The 16,894-nt window shown below is 49.4% G+C and overlaps 9 protein-coding genes across 9 annotated transcripts; 3 read left to right on the top strand and 6 right to left on the bottom strand.

The window, feature by feature from the left end:
- Nucleotides 1-321: 321 nt before the first annotated feature.
- Nucleotides 322-2,615, bottom strand: N7515_002796 (putative arsenite efflux transporter ArsB-like; the record flags this gene model as incomplete). Its single annotated transcript, XM_056663540.1, has 3 exons — nucleotides 322-672; nucleotides 758-2,481; nucleotides 2,540-2,615. The coding sequence occupies 3 exons, from the start codon at nucleotides 2,613-2,615 to the stop codon at nucleotides 322-324; spliced, it is 2,151 nt and encodes a 716-aa protein (XP_056525653.1).
- Nucleotides 2,616-4,076: 1,461 nt separating this feature from the next.
- N7515_002797 (uncharacterized protein) lies at nucleotides 4,077-6,112 on the top strand (the record flags this gene model as incomplete). The annotated part of the gene is made up of 4 exons (XM_056663541.1): nucleotides 4,077-4,228; nucleotides 4,288-4,424; nucleotides 4,513-5,190; nucleotides 5,256-6,112. 4 exons carry the CDS (start codon nucleotides 4,077-4,079, stop codon nucleotides 6,110-6,112), a joined length of 1,824 nt encoding a protein of 607 aa, XP_056525654.1.
- An 818-nt stretch (nucleotides 6,113-6,930) lies between these two features.
- N7515_002798 (uncharacterized protein) lies at nucleotides 6,931-8,787 on the bottom strand (the record flags this gene model as incomplete). Its single annotated transcript, XM_056663542.1, has 4 exons — nucleotides 6,931-7,587; nucleotides 7,673-7,784; nucleotides 8,289-8,563; nucleotides 8,629-8,787. 4 exons carry the CDS (start codon nucleotides 8,785-8,787, stop codon nucleotides 6,931-6,933), a joined length of 1,203 nt encoding a protein of 400 aa, XP_056525655.1.
- An 835-nt stretch (nucleotides 8,788-9,622) lies between these two features.
- On the top strand, nucleotides 9,623-10,137 carry N7515_002799 (uncharacterized protein; the record flags this gene model as incomplete). The annotated part of the gene is made up of 2 exons (XM_056663543.1): nucleotides 9,623-9,805; nucleotides 9,865-10,137. 2 exons carry the CDS (start codon nucleotides 9,623-9,625, stop codon nucleotides 10,135-10,137), a joined length of 456 nt encoding a protein of 151 aa, XP_056525656.1.
- Nucleotides 10,138-11,180: 1,043 nt separating this feature from the next.
- Nucleotides 11,181-11,585, bottom strand: N7515_002800 (uncharacterized protein; the record flags this gene model as incomplete). Its single annotated transcript, XM_056663544.1, has 1 exon — nucleotides 11,181-11,585. The coding sequence occupies one exon, from the start codon at nucleotides 11,583-11,585 to the stop codon at nucleotides 11,181-11,183; it is 405 nt and encodes a 134-aa protein (XP_056525657.1).
- A 75-nt stretch (nucleotides 11,586-11,660) lies between these two features.
- On the bottom strand, nucleotides 11,661-12,063 carry N7515_002801 (J domain-containing protein; the record flags this gene model as incomplete). Its single annotated transcript, XM_056663545.1, has 2 exons — nucleotides 11,661-11,837; nucleotides 11,905-12,063. The coding sequence occupies 2 exons, from the start codon at nucleotides 12,061-12,063 to the stop codon at nucleotides 11,661-11,663; spliced, it is 336 nt and encodes a 111-aa protein (XP_056525658.1).
- A 911-nt stretch (nucleotides 12,064-12,974) lies between these two features.
- N7515_002802 (uncharacterized protein) lies at nucleotides 12,975-13,487 on the top strand (the record flags this gene model as incomplete). The annotated part of the gene is made up of 1 exon (XM_056663546.1): nucleotides 12,975-13,487. One exon carries the CDS (start codon nucleotides 12,975-12,977, stop codon nucleotides 13,485-13,487), a length of 513 nt encoding a protein of 170 aa, XP_056525659.1.
- A 122-nt stretch (nucleotides 13,488-13,609) lies between these two features.
- N7515_002803 (uncharacterized protein) lies at nucleotides 13,610-13,849 on the bottom strand (the record flags this gene model as incomplete). The annotated part of the gene is made up of 1 exon (XM_056663547.1): nucleotides 13,610-13,849. One exon carries the CDS (start codon nucleotides 13,847-13,849, stop codon nucleotides 13,610-13,612), a length of 240 nt encoding a protein of 79 aa, XP_056525660.1.
- Nucleotides 13,850-14,656: 807 nt separating this feature from the next.
- N7515_002804 (PPN1 endopolyphosphatase family protein) lies at nucleotides 14,657-16,630 on the bottom strand (the record flags this gene model as incomplete). The annotated part of the gene is made up of 3 exons (XM_056663548.1): nucleotides 14,657-16,282; nucleotides 16,337-16,423; nucleotides 16,493-16,630. The coding sequence occupies 3 exons, from the start codon at nucleotides 16,628-16,630 to the stop codon at nucleotides 14,657-14,659; spliced, it is 1,851 nt and encodes a 616-aa protein (XP_056525661.1).
- Between the last annotated feature and the right edge of the window lie 264 nt (nucleotides 16,631-16,894).

The following is a 16,894-nucleotide window of genomic DNA, read 5'->3' on the forward strand; positions in this document are numbered from 1 at the left end:
AACTCCGGTCGGAATGTTTGTCTACATCCAATCCATTCACAGCACATCCCTCCTCAAGGTCCCATCAAAGTGGCAGAGAATGACATAAAATCCAACAAAATACGACTTCACAATATGTCTCGATGATACTTCCCCAGATACAGTTTCATAACAGTTTGACAGTTTCATAAACCATAGAACGGGTTCATTGACTTCATAAGATCGTTGCGTTGAAGAGGCCCAATGGACAAGAAAACCACCCCAACCAAGCATCATCATAATCTATAACCAACAGAGCACACTCTAAACCTTCAACAAAAAAGCCCTTCAAAAACCCTCCACTCAAGCAGCCGGAATATACGGCTTATCACTTCGAACGATATAAACCTCTCCAACAAGCACAGCACAGCCAACCACCATAGAGATAGCAATAATAGGAAGGTTAACACGAGCGAACTCCAGACTGCCAACGCGGATATGTTTCCTGTTCAAAATATCCCGCCAAAGCATTCCAGCCAGCGAAGCGCTAAACGCACTGCTGAAAGCGCCGTAATTGACGCCCAGCGCCATGCTGTACACAGTAGCCCACCATGTGCGATCGCTGATCGGGACGCCGCTGACTTCGTGGATTTGTAGCCATGCTTGGATTACGCGAGAGAGGAGGATTGTGGTGCCGATATTTGTGCCGGCGAACTGGATGGAGAAGGAGAGTTAGCTGGTTTGCCTGCGGTGAGATGAAGCGAGCTGAAAAGAGGGGAAGGGGAAGGGAAATACTCACGTTGCATAAGATCACAGATATAAATCCCATTCCACCGATGCTGCCTACTGTCCCTGTCTTTTCTACCCAATGGTCCCATCCATAGGCGAAAACGGGTACCCAGCCCTTGGTGACGAGTGCCTGCACTAGAACGAACATCGCAAAGGCGAATGGGACCAGGGCGAATGGCATGTGGGATACTACGACCGTCACGGTAGGGAACGTCTCTTGTGACCAGCGGTACAGATCAGCACAGAGTGAGACCAACGTGGGGGGTCCTGTGTCTCGTTCATAAGTATACGTGCGTTTCTCCACGTCTGTCGTTGTCTCGGTAGTCTGTCTCGAGTCCAATGGTTCGGGAGAAGACGGGCGAGCATGATTATTGCTGTCCCTCGCAACACCCCCTGGTAGCTCTAGTTCCGGGAACTTTTCTTTGTCGACGAGAACAGACACCGACAATGGAGTCTCGGGTTCTGAACAAGGCGCTTTCGAGGCCGTGTTACTGTCGGCTGCGTCAAGCGAGAGCTCGTCATATGTGTGTTCACTGCGGTGGCGTAGGCCCGAAGCATCATACTGCTCGGACTGGTCCAATGTCTGTGTGTCTGGGCTTTGTCCTGTCCGTTCTCGCTCTGCCCGCGCGTCTTCGATATCCCGTCGACCCTTGGCGGCGATTTCTCGTGTCTCGTGGCGGTGGAACCAACCGAATGCGAGATCCCAGCAAAACATCACGAAAGCAGCGGGTAAGGTGACGTAGAAAACGGGAACCTCTGTGTCCCTTTGGATCGCTGCGTTGATTGCCAGGACGGTGATGAGAGTGGCAGCCATGATGACTGCGCCAAAGGCAGCACCCGTTTTGTCCAAGAAGGGGTTCATGATCTCTTCTAGCGAGAGTTGCTGTCCCGGCCCGTCGCCTTCTTTTTCCTCCTCTTCTGCGTTTCCTCTGGCATTCGGAATGTTGGGGTTGACGGGCGGTTTGAATTTGGCTCCTTCGGGCAGCTCGTGCATTGTGATGGAGTAGGGGATGAGGGATTCGTCGGCAAAGATAATGTACAGCAGGAACGGAAAGAGTACGATTGCTGTGACAACTACTGGAACAATCATGTTCGCAGTGTAGACAATGAACTTGATCTTGAAGGCGCCAGCAAGAACTAGGTTGGTCGGGTTGGAAGAGACAAGAATCGCGGAGGCGATGTTGGCTATGGCAAACTGGCTGTGAATCCAGGCTCGAGGGTGGACGATGTTGCTTGATACTCGAGTCATATACGCAAGGAATGCTGTACCCGACAGAATAATCGGGTCGTTTCCGATGAAGGTGCCCAATCCAAAGAAGAAGGCAAATAGGTAGAAAAACAACCGGTGGCCAACCTTACCGGCCTTTTGGAGAACTTTGAAAGCCAGGTATCTGATAAGGCCGGAAGCGTCAATCGAGATGGCGATGTATGCAAGAGTGAGGAAGAAGACCATGATATCGATGGGCGAGATGCTGTGTGTTCCGATAGTGCCATCGTGTACCTCTTGTCGGCCAATAGCCAAAATAGCGAGAAGAAAGAGATCCGCTATCAGGGGTGCTGTCAAAAAGTTCAATGGGAAGCGAAGTCTGATGAAACGGCTCTCTTTAGCATTGGGGTCGCTGGTTTTGATCCGGCGCGGTATTATGCGCAAGGCACTGAGTGTGTCCACAACCCCGTTCGCGAGCCATCGAGGAAGGTATATGGGCACATGAAACGGGAAAAGCACGATGATATCTGTATTCAAAATTGGTGAACATGAGTCACAATCTCTGCGTAGACGAAAAGGACTCACTAGTTATGACAAAAATGATTAGAGTAATGATTGACCGCCAACTTTTGATTTTCGATGTGTCGAGTTCGTCGTCCATTTTGAAAAATTTCTCTTGCTCTCAGGCTGTTCGAAATGGTCGTTGAGCTTCTAGCTCAAGTCCATTCACCGGATACTAGCTGTGGTCGTCGCGCATCATGTCAGCCTCCAATGTCCTTTCAGCCGCCGCCACCTGCAAACATGGTTGGTCACCAATTACCGGAATGTCAGGCAAGAAAATTTTATAACAAGATCCAGTTGTCAGATTTTGGGAGGAACATTTCCCTCGCGCGACAGAGCGACAAATATGACAATCTTGGGTGTTGGTATTTTCACCCAATTAAAGATCCGGAGATCATATGTTGGAGAGTTCTGCCCTTGGTACTTGAACGCTGAGGCGCTTAAGGACTGATTAAGGATTTGAGGAGCTAGAGTAGATTGTCCCTCGGTTTCAGATCGATGAGTTCATAAAATTGCGATTTGGGTCGCGAGCGAGAGAAACGGGAGCCAGCTGCTAATGAAGGCTCAGCCAAGATTCCTGGGGTTGTGAGGGAGCTCCGTGTTCAAAGGGGGTCTCGCGGATGGACGACGTGCTTTATTAAAATGCATAAGAAGTGGGCGAAGCCCAAATGTTCCATCGATCCGTTGTACAGTACAGTCATAAAGGCCCAAAGGGTTGGAGGGAGAAATTTCGAGGGGGTCTGGGGGTTCTGTGCTTGCGCCTCAAAACGGGAAGGTCAATCAGAAAACAGAGAGACCGCACAAGCACGTTGAGGACAATCTGACTAGCTCAAGGATCAGATGGAGTTAGCCCGCCAGAAATGCCAAGCAGAAGCGAGACTTGTTGGAGAAAAAGGCGAAGTTCCCGCACGGGCAATTTATGAAGTCAGATGTCCATGTGTTGGCCGACCCATGGTTCGTTTCTATCAAACCCAATCTTTCCCCCTTTGTTGACTTTAAAGTTGGATCATTAAATATTTCCTACACTATAAAGATGTTGAAAGCTCCCTCCTCTCGAGAACATATTGCACCTCGGAGACTTCCGAGAGTGCTTGCAGACACAGCCACTGTCCAACATGTACGATAAAGCTCAACTTGCCAATCAGCAGAAGCTGGCTTTGCCCCATCTCCATCTCGTATTGGCGCCCGGGTTATGCTGCGCCCGCCCCGGTCAAGATCACGGGAGTACCTCCTCAATCAAGAAACTAAGGGCGATAATAGACGGATTCTTGAGGTCATCCAATCCTAGCCAAAGCGGAGGCTCATAAACCCGGGAGGAGGCTGTTGCTGACGAAACAGCTTGCAGCCCCGGGGTGCGCCCTATTCGCTTTGTCGATCAGAGTCGATCTAGTCCGCAGTGGATAAGACGGCCCGGAGGCTCTTTCTTTTCTTCCCATCCTCGTTTCCTTGTTCTCATATTGAACTTCCTTCAGAGACCCTCGTCAAGATTAGACCAGAACGTCAATATATGCGTTTCTGCTACTCTACCCTCGTTACCATCGCCGTAGGCGGATAACATGCGATGCCGGCAATTCTTTCCGTTGCTCCCGTCTTAGAACATGCTCTTGTGCACCGTGCAGCATCATCCCTCAATGCGACTGGGAAATCCTCGCCTCTTGAGGTTGTTTGCGCCTGGCCTGTCTCCGGTCAGTATGGCCCGGGGACACGAGCCCTGTAAGTTCCCTGGCAAAAGATTAGCATTACAATCACAGTATACTGATCTCCCGTCCCAGATACTATGTCTTAATTGCAGCCTGTGTGGTCGCTCGCAAATATGAATGGATTCGGAATGCTTGCTTGGCCGCTGTGCTACTCTTTCCCGCTATCGCAGCGCTCCACGGGATTGTGCTTGCTGCGCTTCATGTCGAAGGTGAGCCAACTGGATTCCCTACCTCGGGGTGAAGAATTTGCTCATGCTCCGACCAAGCAAGATGATCAAACAGTCTAACATCGCACAGGTGCCGTTGATATGGATGTTTATGGCGCATTTCAGCTGTGCGCAATCGGCATCCTCACCGCGCCTGCAACTGTGAGGATATCTCGAACCTATTTCTATAACCCGGGCCGAGATATCATCTTCTTGTGGACGGTTCTTCTTCTGGTCGGGCTAATCAGCTTGATTGTGGAGTTCATGCGCCTCGAACCCATCGTTTGCCCAGCTGATGACCCAGCGAGCATTTCTTGGGCCGCAACAGGTAACTTCACCTATGGTTCCAACTGTAGCATTGCTTGTACACCGGAAGATGGTCCACGCTCACCACTGCGGCTAGACGCAGCTGATAATATCTTTGTGATTCCAGTACCTACCGAGCTGTCCTTCAATGCGGCAACCCTCATTGCAGCTGCATGCTGCATTCCGGGAATCTTGTCATTGATATCCATGTGGATCAAGATCCTGGACAATAACGGGAAGAAGACCTCGAATGGGATAGCGCTGGAACCCAACCAACCCATCGAGGGAACCAATGGAGCTACCATTGAGAAAATGACTGGAATTAGCGAGAAGATCAAAAGATGGTTGACTGTCATTGGGATACCGATATTTGCTGCAGCAGTGCTTGCGATTCTTATCAAAGGTGAAATGAACTTTTGGAGCGATCAGGTGAGATACCAGACAGAGCCAATACAAAGCATTGGTAAGTTGTTATCTTCAATTCGACCCGTCATGCTTGTCAGACGTTATTAACAAGTGGATCTCAAGGTCAATGGGCACCAATCGTTGGTACAGGACTTGCTGCATTGGGATCACTATATCTCCTCCTGTCCGCTGATATGGACGCCGAAGACAAAAGATATGGCCAGCCAGAGGGAGAACCAAACGAACCTACCGCAGGTCCATGTGCACACTGCGGTAACTGTGCTTCTTCAGAGACACGAAGCAGTTCCCGCCGAGAGTCTGGAACAAGTACGGACGACATCCACATGACGAACATGCGCCGCCATACCACCAACCAAACCAGCACCACTCACTCCAAGTCCGAAGGCGATCTGGGAAGAAGAAAGGTTGCCCAATTCTTAAATAGAACAAGTACTCTCATGGCAGTCAAAGCCTACAAACAAATTGAGAGAGGAGGTTTCAACCACGACGCGAAAACAACCTACCCTACAACACCAGGAGAAGAATATAAGAACAAATTACTCCAAAGCCAACAGCTCAAATACCAAATCACACATACACCCGATACCCGCTCAAGAGCAGGAAGCTTCATAAGCAGCAGAGAGTCCGTGGATAATGGAGAAGGAAGCTCGAGAATGTCTCGCAGTCCGGTCCGGCAGTCAGTGCCTGCACCAACCCCTGCGCGGCCAAGGTCTCGTCCCAATCACGCAAACTCCCTCGGGGCCTTATTTGAGCCATCAACTTCACAGTCCCTTTCTCCAGGGTCGCTATCGGAAAATTGGACTGGAGGACAGTTGCGTCCGTCGGATAGGAGGCCGAGTCAACGAAGTAGAGCAACATCTACTTCCTCTAATTCGGATATCAGTCCAACAACGGTATCGCCAGTGATTCAGTTTCCACCGAAGATAGTGGTTTCACGTTCCGAAGAGAGTGGTGGATGATTCTCGACTTATATAGCTATGGTGTTTCACGGTGCTTATGGTACCTATTTTCCAAAGGTCGGGCTTGAACCCGCGTGTTTCGTTCAACGACGCAGGGCCTGTTGGGTTGCGGCTATTCCGCTTTATGATGAGACGAGTTCCGTATGTTTTGGGTAGGTATATTGCTGTACAAAATGATGTACATTAGACGAGTTGCAGCTGGTTCCATAATACATGATTATGATAATGATAACATACTGGTTGTCTCGAGAGTGATCAAATCTATACCGGCCACCTGCATCCAAGACCGAATCAATGCCACCACGGGTCACACTGGGAGATGCTCCGGCCTAAGCCGCCCCCATCCGACACAACCCATCCGGCCAAGCCACCTGGTATGACTTCAATGGTTCGCACAATCAGGTCCCAAAATTTCCCAAGATAATAGTCTTTGCGAAACCGAGAGAAGCCAATCTTGAGGAGATGGGCCAAAGCTTCCAGCCAGACCTGGATGGACTCGGTCATAGGCTATTCTTGGCGATGTCCTTGAACACTCATATGCATCGAGGGAAGCTAAGAATGGGGCCTGACCGCTCAGGCCCCACGAGGTGATCAATCTTCGCCCCCTGCGCTGGAGTACGATTGAAATATCCCGTGCGAAAGCTCATGCCGGATCCCGGTTGTAAAACACGCCCTTTGACCTCCTCTTGCTCTCTTCGCTAGCATCCCAAGTTTCTAGCAATGCAATGGAACGAAAAGATCTTCGGAGTGTTCCAAGGCGGCAAACTGAGTGGCCAGGAATTTTCCAGGTTGGAATAGCGCCTGTCGATTGTTCGTAGTCATGGACATGTTCCCGTGGCCTCCAACGCCACAGCATAGTGACTTTGAGAGTCGCTGTCTTCAGCAAGGAGCATTGTAGCTGAGGCGAAGGGATCAGAGTGTCGCTGAGGATTTGCCTTCCGCCAGAGATAATACACTTGATGTCTTGACACAGATTTCGCCTCGGGGACGGCTCGAATTTCACGGGTTATCTCCGCTGCAGTCTTGTAACTCTCGCTTGATACGCGGGAATTAATCAATTCCAGCACAGGTGGCGGTACGCGGGCATCCTCGTAGGGTGTATGCCATTTGTGGTGGATTGAAACGGCAAGGGTTCGACTGTGTAAACAAGGGCGTATTCTGAGCTTGCTCTCGCATGGGAATCGATCCATGCGTCGGCCATCCCGTCGCTTCTCTGGCTCCACGGGAGATTGATACTTTTTGGTACCCATCGCATCTTGGGAACAGCGGTACGTGTACGTTAGGCTGGGCCAGTTGGTTGCTTTATGAGTGAACCGAAATTCTCCTTCCTTCCAGATAATCTCAGCAAGATCTCGCATTGCTGCATTTAGCTCCGATCGAGGAATTGCATTCTCTTGGGCACGTAGAGAACCAGAGTTGACCGGTAGAGCATCCAAATTAACTGTGTATTTCCCGTCCAGTATTTCAGGTTGGTCCTATGAGCAGCAAGGCGCAGTCAGCTTCAAGTTACTCGCATAGTCGGTTTAGATTACTCACTGGCTTATTTCAATCGCGAAGGACCTGAATGAAATTCTCCCAGTCATCGACCTCCAAGGAACGTTTATTCGAATGCCGCTTGCAAGTTGCGTTGCGCTTCCCTTGCTTGTTGACGAGAAATTCATCAATGGCACAGCTGCGATTGCACTTAGTGCAAAAGATGGGCTGGTTATCCATTCTTAGGAAGACGTAGAACAAAAACGCGGGTGAGGGTGAGAGTGAAGGTTGAGTATGAGACGCGGTGCAGGAGCGCGCGTAACTACGTAGTCTAGGGCATCACGATTCACGCGTCGCGTCTATCGCGGATGCAATTTCTCCGCCTACAGCTACCAGTCCAGCGACTGCACAGGATTCTGTCCTATGACAATCGCTTCCTCGATAGGTCACGATAAGAACCAAATTAAATGAAGCGTTGAACTTCAGAACTCATGATCAAGATGATTAGGCCAGTAATGACATAGGCCCGGGCTTTGAAGTGGAAGCTGTATGAGCATCATGAAATGCAGTGATTGGGAATAGTTTCACCAAAGATCAGGGAAGTGCCGAGGGTTCGGAATCTGTAGGCTTCAAAGTGGCTCCTCCGTGTTTGAAGCACGGCTCTATCAGACAGCCCAGGATCTAAGACAGATGGATCCTTTACATCTCGAGCTGACACGATCTTCCATGGTCACGCTTCCCACAAGTCTTGCCATTGTTATAGTTTCCGTGTAAATCAATGGTGACAGTCTTGTATTCCAGATAAGACCCCTTCATTGTACCCCTCCCATCACATGCATCACCAAGTCCGACCTTCAGATCGGCCTTCAGGCCAGTTTGACTTGGACTGAACTTCTTCGGGCCTGCTGTGTCACAGGGAATACCCAGCGGGTCAACATTATCCCAAGAGCCTGAGTTATTGGGGACACAGATTCGGATCTATATTTTATGGCATTGTTAGAGGCTTGGAGACTGGTAAAGAACTATGGTAGGCACGGTCATACCCAGGGTTCGTTGTTGTAATGGCTGTCTCGGGCAGTAGTAAAGTGGACTACAAATTTCCCCGGTGTAGGATCAAAGGCGTGTTGGTTTTTGTTGCAGTCAAACAAGGCATTTGCTGAAAGAGCAAACAGCGCAGGGAGGGCGATTTTGAAGGTATACATTTTGACGGGGATGTGACTGGAGGCAAATGAATGCTGAAGGATATAGGAAGTCGCAAGGAAGTATGTGCGGGGTGATGAAGCTATTTATGTCTCCCTTGTACTTGCCAGTGAGCCATCATGACTGCTAGCGGGTCATAGCCTCTAAGCCTAAGACCTTCGGAGTTTGTTTCTGAGAGATCTACAGCCAAATCGTGTGGAAGTTACAATTCACTTGGAACCGGAGTATCTCTATAGCCAGATTGGGAAGAGATTGAGGTACATCCTATCGCCAAGAAGCGGCGATGCCACTTGACGCAGGGGCTATAATTGAGATCCAGTTTTTATGTCTCGGTTACGCTGATATAGTGAGTAAGCCAAGATATACTATGTAAGGCCACCCATGGAGCGACGATGGGGCTGAAAAGTGGAGGTGAAGTACGGAGTATAGTAGCAGTGATCTTCATTGCACCGAACCTATTACATACCAAAAAAGACCCACAATCTTCAGGCCCCAGGTTTATTCCCGGAGGTAAACAGTTACACATGTTAATTCGGCGATGTAGTCCATATGCCATCCAATTAGCTACAGCTGGAAGTCGGGGCCAAAAGATTCCCTTGTGGCGATGTACTCTGCACGACAGGATTATCACTGAAGTTTTCCATATGAGGCAGTTCCGAGCAAAAAAAGCCCCAGGCTAGTAGAGGTTGTTCATTCTACAGGACTGACGATAACTATAAATACCTGCTGGAAGTATGCGGTCTTGAGCTTCCGATTATCAATTCAATACTCAAGCAAACGGTACTGGGCCAACTCCTATTTTCTTCTCTAGCAACTCAGCTTTTCTTGAATCCAGAGATGCTGTTTCTATCAAGCAAAAAGGCAACCTTTATTGGTGCTTTAGCTTTATCTCTGTCTACCGGTGTCAATGCTCTCTGGACCTGCGGATCAGACCAGCATGTTTTCCCCGTCGATACCTCTAAGTTCCTGGTACATTTCACGCGTTGGAGTGATAGTCACTACGAAGACAAGACACCATGGGTAAGTGTCACCAATCTTACAAGAACAAAAGTTACAATTCAATTGATACCATGAACTAGATCCGCATTTGTCTTCCGAATGATGATGGCACATGGACTGATGTTGAGCCCCTCGGCTTGAATTGTGCACCGAAGGGGCAGACATTCACTCCTAAGCAGACCAAGCTCAAGGCGAATCTCAAGGTTGTTGGAGGGCAGGGTTGCACTGGAAGCGAAAATTCCGGGTTGAATGGTGCGTCCATTACATACAAAGACCAGAAAATCAACCTGCAGCATGGAGGAGATGCATGTGGACCTCGTAATCATGGGATTACTTGCCAGTTCAAGAAATGAAAGTCCCGGGTTCGAATCTGTGTTTCCCGGGCTTTGGGCCGACGTTTGAAATACCTGGAGGGCTTCTGATTGTCCTGTTTATATGAGGATCAGGGCGATGAGGCACCTGGTTACATGATATGGATACTTAGACGTCAATCCAAACTGCTTCCTCGACAAACTCGTTTGTGTAAATTGTATAAGAATTGGTGATCATGCAAAGAGAGTAGAACGTGAACTCGGATATCCTGGTCTTCTTAGTTCTTGCTCTCGGCGAAAGCCGGTGGTGTGGGCTTCAACTTGGCCTGTTCTAACTGACTGAAGGGGGTTCAATCGCGTTGTTTTCCTTCTGAATATGGATGATGGGTTCAGGTTTGCGGCAATCCTTAAAACTCCTTTCACATTGCTGGGCCCGCTACTGCAATTGAAGCTGCCACTTTGCAATCTCTCCGTTGTAAGGGCATCCTCGTGCATCCTTCCTCTGTTATCAGCTTACAAGTCGGTGTCTTGGACGAGGAGCACCGCAATCCCCGCGTTTACCTTGTCAACTGCCAAGCAGACTAGCATGGTGAGTGTTAAAGAAGAGGTTGTTTGAGTCTTTGACAGAAGTGGATGGTAGTTTTCAAGACTTAGTCCAATTCCCCCCGTTCATTCCGCCAGATCGGCGTTTAGCGAGAGATACGGGAGCTAAGAAGGTTGCGCTTCGAGATAGACTATGCTCCTGGATAGAAGCAAGCCACTGGTCTCAAGTCTCAAAGACCTCTTCCATAATGAAGCTCCATTGGTGGCTCTATCGTCCATGATCAGATAGAATCAGCGAAGAACCAAAAGAAAGATTGGAGGAAGAATCAATGAAGAATGACCTGATGAAGAATCAGACAACAAGTAGGAAGAGAAGTTTATGTAGTAGTATACGGGAGTGGATGTAGTTGCTACTGTAGTAACTAGTAAGTCATGCAGTTGCTCTGGTAATGTATGGTAACAATTTTGGGTAAAATTGATTAACTAACTAGTTATGTGGTGTGGTGTCTGTATCAATTCCCTGGGTCGATTTGCCGAGTTGCTCACTTGCGGCCGGTCCTGAAAAACAGGCGGATCGGCGAGACATGTCTGGCTGGGGCTGGGGGATGATTGCCAGCAGTGCCAGCTACGTCGTGGCTTGTAGAGCGGCTGCTCTCAGGTGAGGGGGCACCGCCAGCACGATAATAATGCCAATGGCCGCGGCCATCACCAGGACGCGGGGTGCTTCGAGTAGATCGAGGTTTGCCGTGTTCATAGGCAAAGTTGGCAAATGTGTCAGCGGGATTGCACGTCCTCGGCACCTCTTCACGGCGACGGGCATTTTTGGCATGGTCGGCTTCCATCTCGTCAATGCTCTTGTTTATGACCCAACTAAGAAAAGTTTCAAAGTCGGGGCCACAGCTACCCCCCATCAGGCGAATAATATCGCGCTTCATGCGATCACGCATCTGCTCCTTGCGTCCTTGCGGGAAGAAGTTCCTTTCCCAGTGGTTGGTCCATGGGCGCTCAGATTGGTCCTGAGATTAGTCCTGGGATTGGCGCTCAGAGGGGCACTCGGAGCGGCGCTCTCTCTTTGCCCGCCCGCTGCAGGAAGACGAAAATTCATCAGGAGCGCGCGCTCTCTTGCGCTTTCCATTCAATTGGGCATCAAGCCGTCCCCGGCTCTTGGAGTCACGAAGGATTTCGACAGCCTCATTGATCTGTTGACAATGGCTTGTTAGCTATGCCAATTTGACCGAGAACTATCTCTTTCTGCTGGAGACATACCTCTCTGAACTTTTCATTGTTGGTTTCAGTGTTGCCAGCATGGTCAGGATGGAATTTCAGAGCCAAACGCTTGTAGGCAGCGTTGATTTCCTGAGTGCTAGCATCGCGGGCAACGGCCAGGATGGCATAGGCGTCAATGGTTACTTTGGGAGAAGACATTTCGCCGTCACGAAAGTTCTATAATGGATGTCAGTGTCCCGTGTATGTGTATACAGTATGTGCATGTGCGTATTGAATGAGATATTGTTGGGGTGACTGTAGCTACTTACCAGACCAATGTTGGAAATTGACGTTTGCAAAAAAAGATGATCGAGAAGACCAATTCAAGCAGTGAGAAGACGATGAGAAGAAAATAAATGAGAACGAAGGTCAATTGCTACGAACCAACGAGGAATTGAGAAGTCGAGAGGGAGAAGAAGGAGAGAAGATGGGGAGAAGAAGGGGACATTTATAGACCGAAGGGAATCTACGAAGTCTACAAAGTTTCGAGGATGTGGATGAATACCTTTTACTCAATTGGGATAGTGCTATTGACAATAGATGCTATTGTATGTAAATCTACATGATAGCATGATAGGTACAGGTGTATAGCATGCTACATGGGTGCTGTTCGAGGTCTCAAAAGGTACACAGAAGAGAACAAAGAATCCATCAAGTAACTCAGCGAACTCTATACACCCAGCCACATTTGAACAAAGAGATGTTGGGGCTACTGTGTAGTATATCATCGAACAACCTAAGAGAATGAAGAGGTTGGGAAGAACAAAGAATCTATCAACAATGTTTATACACAACCTAGGTACCACCCAACCACATTTGAACAAAGACATATTAGGGCTACTACTGTGTAGTATATCAATGGACCAAGAACAATAGAGAATTGAAGCTTATTTAGGGCTGGAGCTTATTGAACACAACTGATGAGCATCCAGGGCTTAGGGCTACACGGGTAAAGACCATAAGAAAATTGAAATGGATTGACTCTGATCTTACACAAGCTGAAGGTCGAATTAAATATGAACAAATCTACACTGAAGCTACTTCGTCCCGGAGAAGGAAACGTCTTCTAGATGTCCTCCCTGGCAGTAGCAACCGGTGATAATCTGACAAAACAGTTTGAGGACAATCTCAAGAAGCTGAGTGCCGATGAAGAGCAGGAGGTTAAGAAGTTCATGGCGGAGCACCCAGAGAAGACTGCCCAACTGACCATCGCGGATTCTGACAACACAGCGACCGAGTCAATCAGCTTCCTCACAGTCTCATCATATGTCCTCAACACTGCTGCTGGACACTCTCTACAGTCCTGCTGGATTCTGGATTCAGGCGCCAACACGCACATCACCAATCGGCGTGACCACTTCGAATCTTATGAGAGAGACCGACGAAAGGTGACCCTTGGAGCGGGCAAATCAATTGCCGAGGGCCGGTACGGATTGTATCTGCTGGATGAAGTAGAAGCACCCTTCAACTTTGCCGCTGTCAAAACCTCTCCTCGACCTGGGGTCTCGATTGCTACTCCGAAGACCTGGCACCGACGAGTTGGTCACCTGTACGAAATCTGGCGTTTGGCTTTGGTCGTTTGACACACCTCGCAAAGTTCAGGGTTGGACGAGGCCGAATCATAGTTGTCAGGCCGAATCTCAACTCCATCAACCATCTTCGCGAGTACCTCAACCTCGTCCAACCCTGAACTTTGCGAGGTGTGTCAAACGACCAAAGCCAAACGCCAGATTTCGTACAGGTGACCAACTCGTCGGTGCCAGGTCTTCGGAGTAGCAATCGAGACCCCAGGTCGAGGAGAGGTTTTGACAGCGGCAAAGTTGAAGGGTGCTTCTACTTCATCCAGCAGATACAATCCGTACCGTTCAACACACTTGAGCACTGGAGTTCCTCCTTTCACGATGGCTGGAATCTCACTGTTGAAGAAATGTCCATGCTTCTTCATCTCCGACACAGAGATGATGAGGGAGGATATGAATGCGAATATCCAATACAAAAAGATGAAAATGAATGAATGACTGAAGTAGTGAAACCCTAGACATGAAGGAATTCAGGGGTTTGTGTACCGACAGCCCTCGGAGGAGAATTGATCCGACTAGGGTGGAGCACAAACACCAGAAGTGCCAAAATGAGAACCCTCTAATATACCTGACAATACATAATCCCAACCAGCTCTCCAGTAACTAACTGGTGGCCTGGCATTGACGTTTGTAGGAGATCTGGAACCTGGGAAAATGCTAGTTCAAATTGCTTTAAGGAACAACATAAGAGATAGCACGTACTTATTGATCATTTCACCAGCGTTCTTGGAGGCGTTCTCCATGCCCGGCGTTGCGACGAGCAGAAATCTCACAGGCGTGGCCCTCGGCCATGGCCCAGAAGAGGTTATAGCCATATATAAGGGTACTACCACCTCAGTTTCCCTGTATCAAACAGTCAGACTCATTATCACACACTGCCGTAGTTTAGATATCACTTGACGAGGGTTACATCTTCTTTCGCTGTCAGACTCGTTGCGGGCTATGGCGCATAGAATGATTAGAATCACCATTCACCAGTAATATGTATTTGATGCCTGGGGCAGTCAAACACGTTTGCCTCAGGCATCACATGAGACAGAACCCATGTAGTACTCCGGAGTCTGTAGTACTACTTGACAAGTTTAGCATTAATATAGCCAACTAACTAGTGTCTAGTATCCAATTACTATATACGCAGAGTATAGATCGACTGGCAATATATCACCCACAGTCTACCGAGCTTCAATCTCCTTCTTCCGGTCAATCTTAGCCCGATGCATCATCTTCGCGATAATAGTCGCCATTCCAGCATGATCACAGTTAACATGGGGATCTTTTTCGACCAAAACACTCTCCTCTCCATCACGCTTGAAGTTGAAGGCCTTCGGCTTTACACAGTTATACTGCGCATTCGCAGCACGAAGCTGACATATTTCACTTTTCGCACAGTCGCCGTCACATTCCTCGACTTCGTGTCCACGAACGCGTCTCGACCAGAAATCCTGGAAAACGGACGGATCACGCTCCATGGCAACGGTGACATTGTGCCAGAATGCAGGCGTAATCTCGGCCTTAGGATCCGTGACCGGAGGAGAGATCTTGGATCCGTAGTCTGCTTTCGCGGAGTAATACGGTACCCACTCAGGCTTGACCTGGTAGGACGGGTCGCTGATGTTGGCGATGTACTGAGTATAATCCAACACGCCGAAGGTAACTGGGTCAATGTCGTAGACGCGGAACGAGGCTGACCCTTCGGTCGGGGTCATTGCTGGAGCGATATAGCCCATTGCTGTGGCGGTGTTCCAGTCCCGGTTGTTGTAGTCTGAGTATGCGATCTGGAACTCGTCTGTGTGCGTGTGGCCGTAGAATAACCCTGCGATGGTAGCTTCGTAGCGCTGGACGATCTGGTCAAAGTATTGCGAGTGGTCGCGGAAGTGATCTGGGACGCCAGAGGGAATGTGTGCAATTAGCCATGCGCGCTGGCCCGCGTCCTCGGCGGCTTGCAGTTCCTGGATGAGCCATTCAAATTGCCCGCGTGGGTCTTGCTCTATCGGTTCTCCGTACATGAGGAAGTTGTAGATGTAGTAGAAGACGCTGTTGTAGGAAATGATGCGCAGGTTGCTGCCGGGGTGGACGGCTGAGTATGAGCCGTATTGGTCTGCGTCTTGGACGGAAGGAACGCCCGTGAGCGAGAACCAATCTTCTGCGAGTGCTTGATACGCCCACTCCGGGTCATCATCTTTTGAGGCGTTGGTTGGTGGGAAGAGATTGAGGGGCGCGGTGTCGTGATTACCGATGGAAGCATATACGGTTCCGATGTCCCTGTCAATTGCACTGTACGTAGCGTTGAGCCCTTCCAGGACCTTGGCCTGGTCAACCATCCAGACATCGTGGGATATCACATCCCCGGTGTAGATGGAGAATTCCGGATTGATTTGTGCGATAGCGGCGTGCATGCTCTCCTGGAGTCTTGCGGGAGGATCACACTGCGGATTTCCATATGGCCCACACGGATGCTCTGTGACTCCAGGTGCATCTTTATCTTCATAGGCCCTGCAGCAGATAGGCTTGTTGCACTCGTAATTGGAGCCGGTCTCGTACAGGAGATCCACATGTGTGTCGCTGAAATGGACGACCTTGATCGGTGACTTACCGCTAGGCGGCGGCCTTACAGTCTTTGGCTTGGGGGATGGGAACGTGAGGTCGTAGGGACGGACCTCAGGGTACGGACAGAGACCAAGCAAACTAGCGCATAACGTTTTGGAGGTGCCGGAGTTCAAGTGCATAGTCTTCAAAGCGGCATATAGCGAAGGTCCTTCTGCCGCGATGATTCCAGAACAAACATCTGGGTCTTCGATCTGTATACTTCTTGTTAAAGAAATCCAATTGGAAGCTCAGGGTCGCCAACCCACCCCGGTGATAGTGCACAGCCCGGTAAATACGTCGAGCCAGAACTTCTCACCCAGTCCCGAGGCAACTTTGAGTGTACCAAGGAGAGCCTAGTGTAGACCTCGGAGTCAGCTAATTGAGGGCCTAATAAGTAATGGGCTTGTAAGGCGTAAGCATACTTGACAACCACCGCAATCCACTGCGTTCTTGAAGTCATCCCAGATAGTAGCGATGGTCTTTTCGGTGTTAGCTTCTGCGTGAACCCCCTGGAAGGATGCAGAGAGCCCGCATGCGAGCAGCAAGGTGTTGATTCTCATCTTGTCGACACTTGACTCGATGAACTGGCTGACTGCTGGGGCGAACGAAAAACGTCCCGAGGTTGAACAGTCAGTGAACTCCGTATTCTCCCAGAATGATGTGGCCCTTGGGCAGTGGCCATCTTAAATACCGCCAACCTGGGCTTGATCCTTCTGTACCTTTCCTGTTAGCTGGAAAATCATACAGCTCGCTTAGAGTAGTTTGACTAAGAACATGCAGCTACCAATTTAGCAAGGTAGATCTTCTTCAGTTCCGACATTGTT

The sequence above is a fragment of the Penicillium bovifimosum genome (assembly GCF_028826915.1).
Source record: "Penicillium bovifimosum strain IBT 22155 chromosome Unknown utg000002l_segment0_segment0, whole genome shotgun sequence".
Lineage (NCBI taxonomy): Eukaryota > Fungi > Ascomycota > Eurotiomycetes > Eurotiales > Aspergillaceae > Penicillium > Penicillium bovifimosum.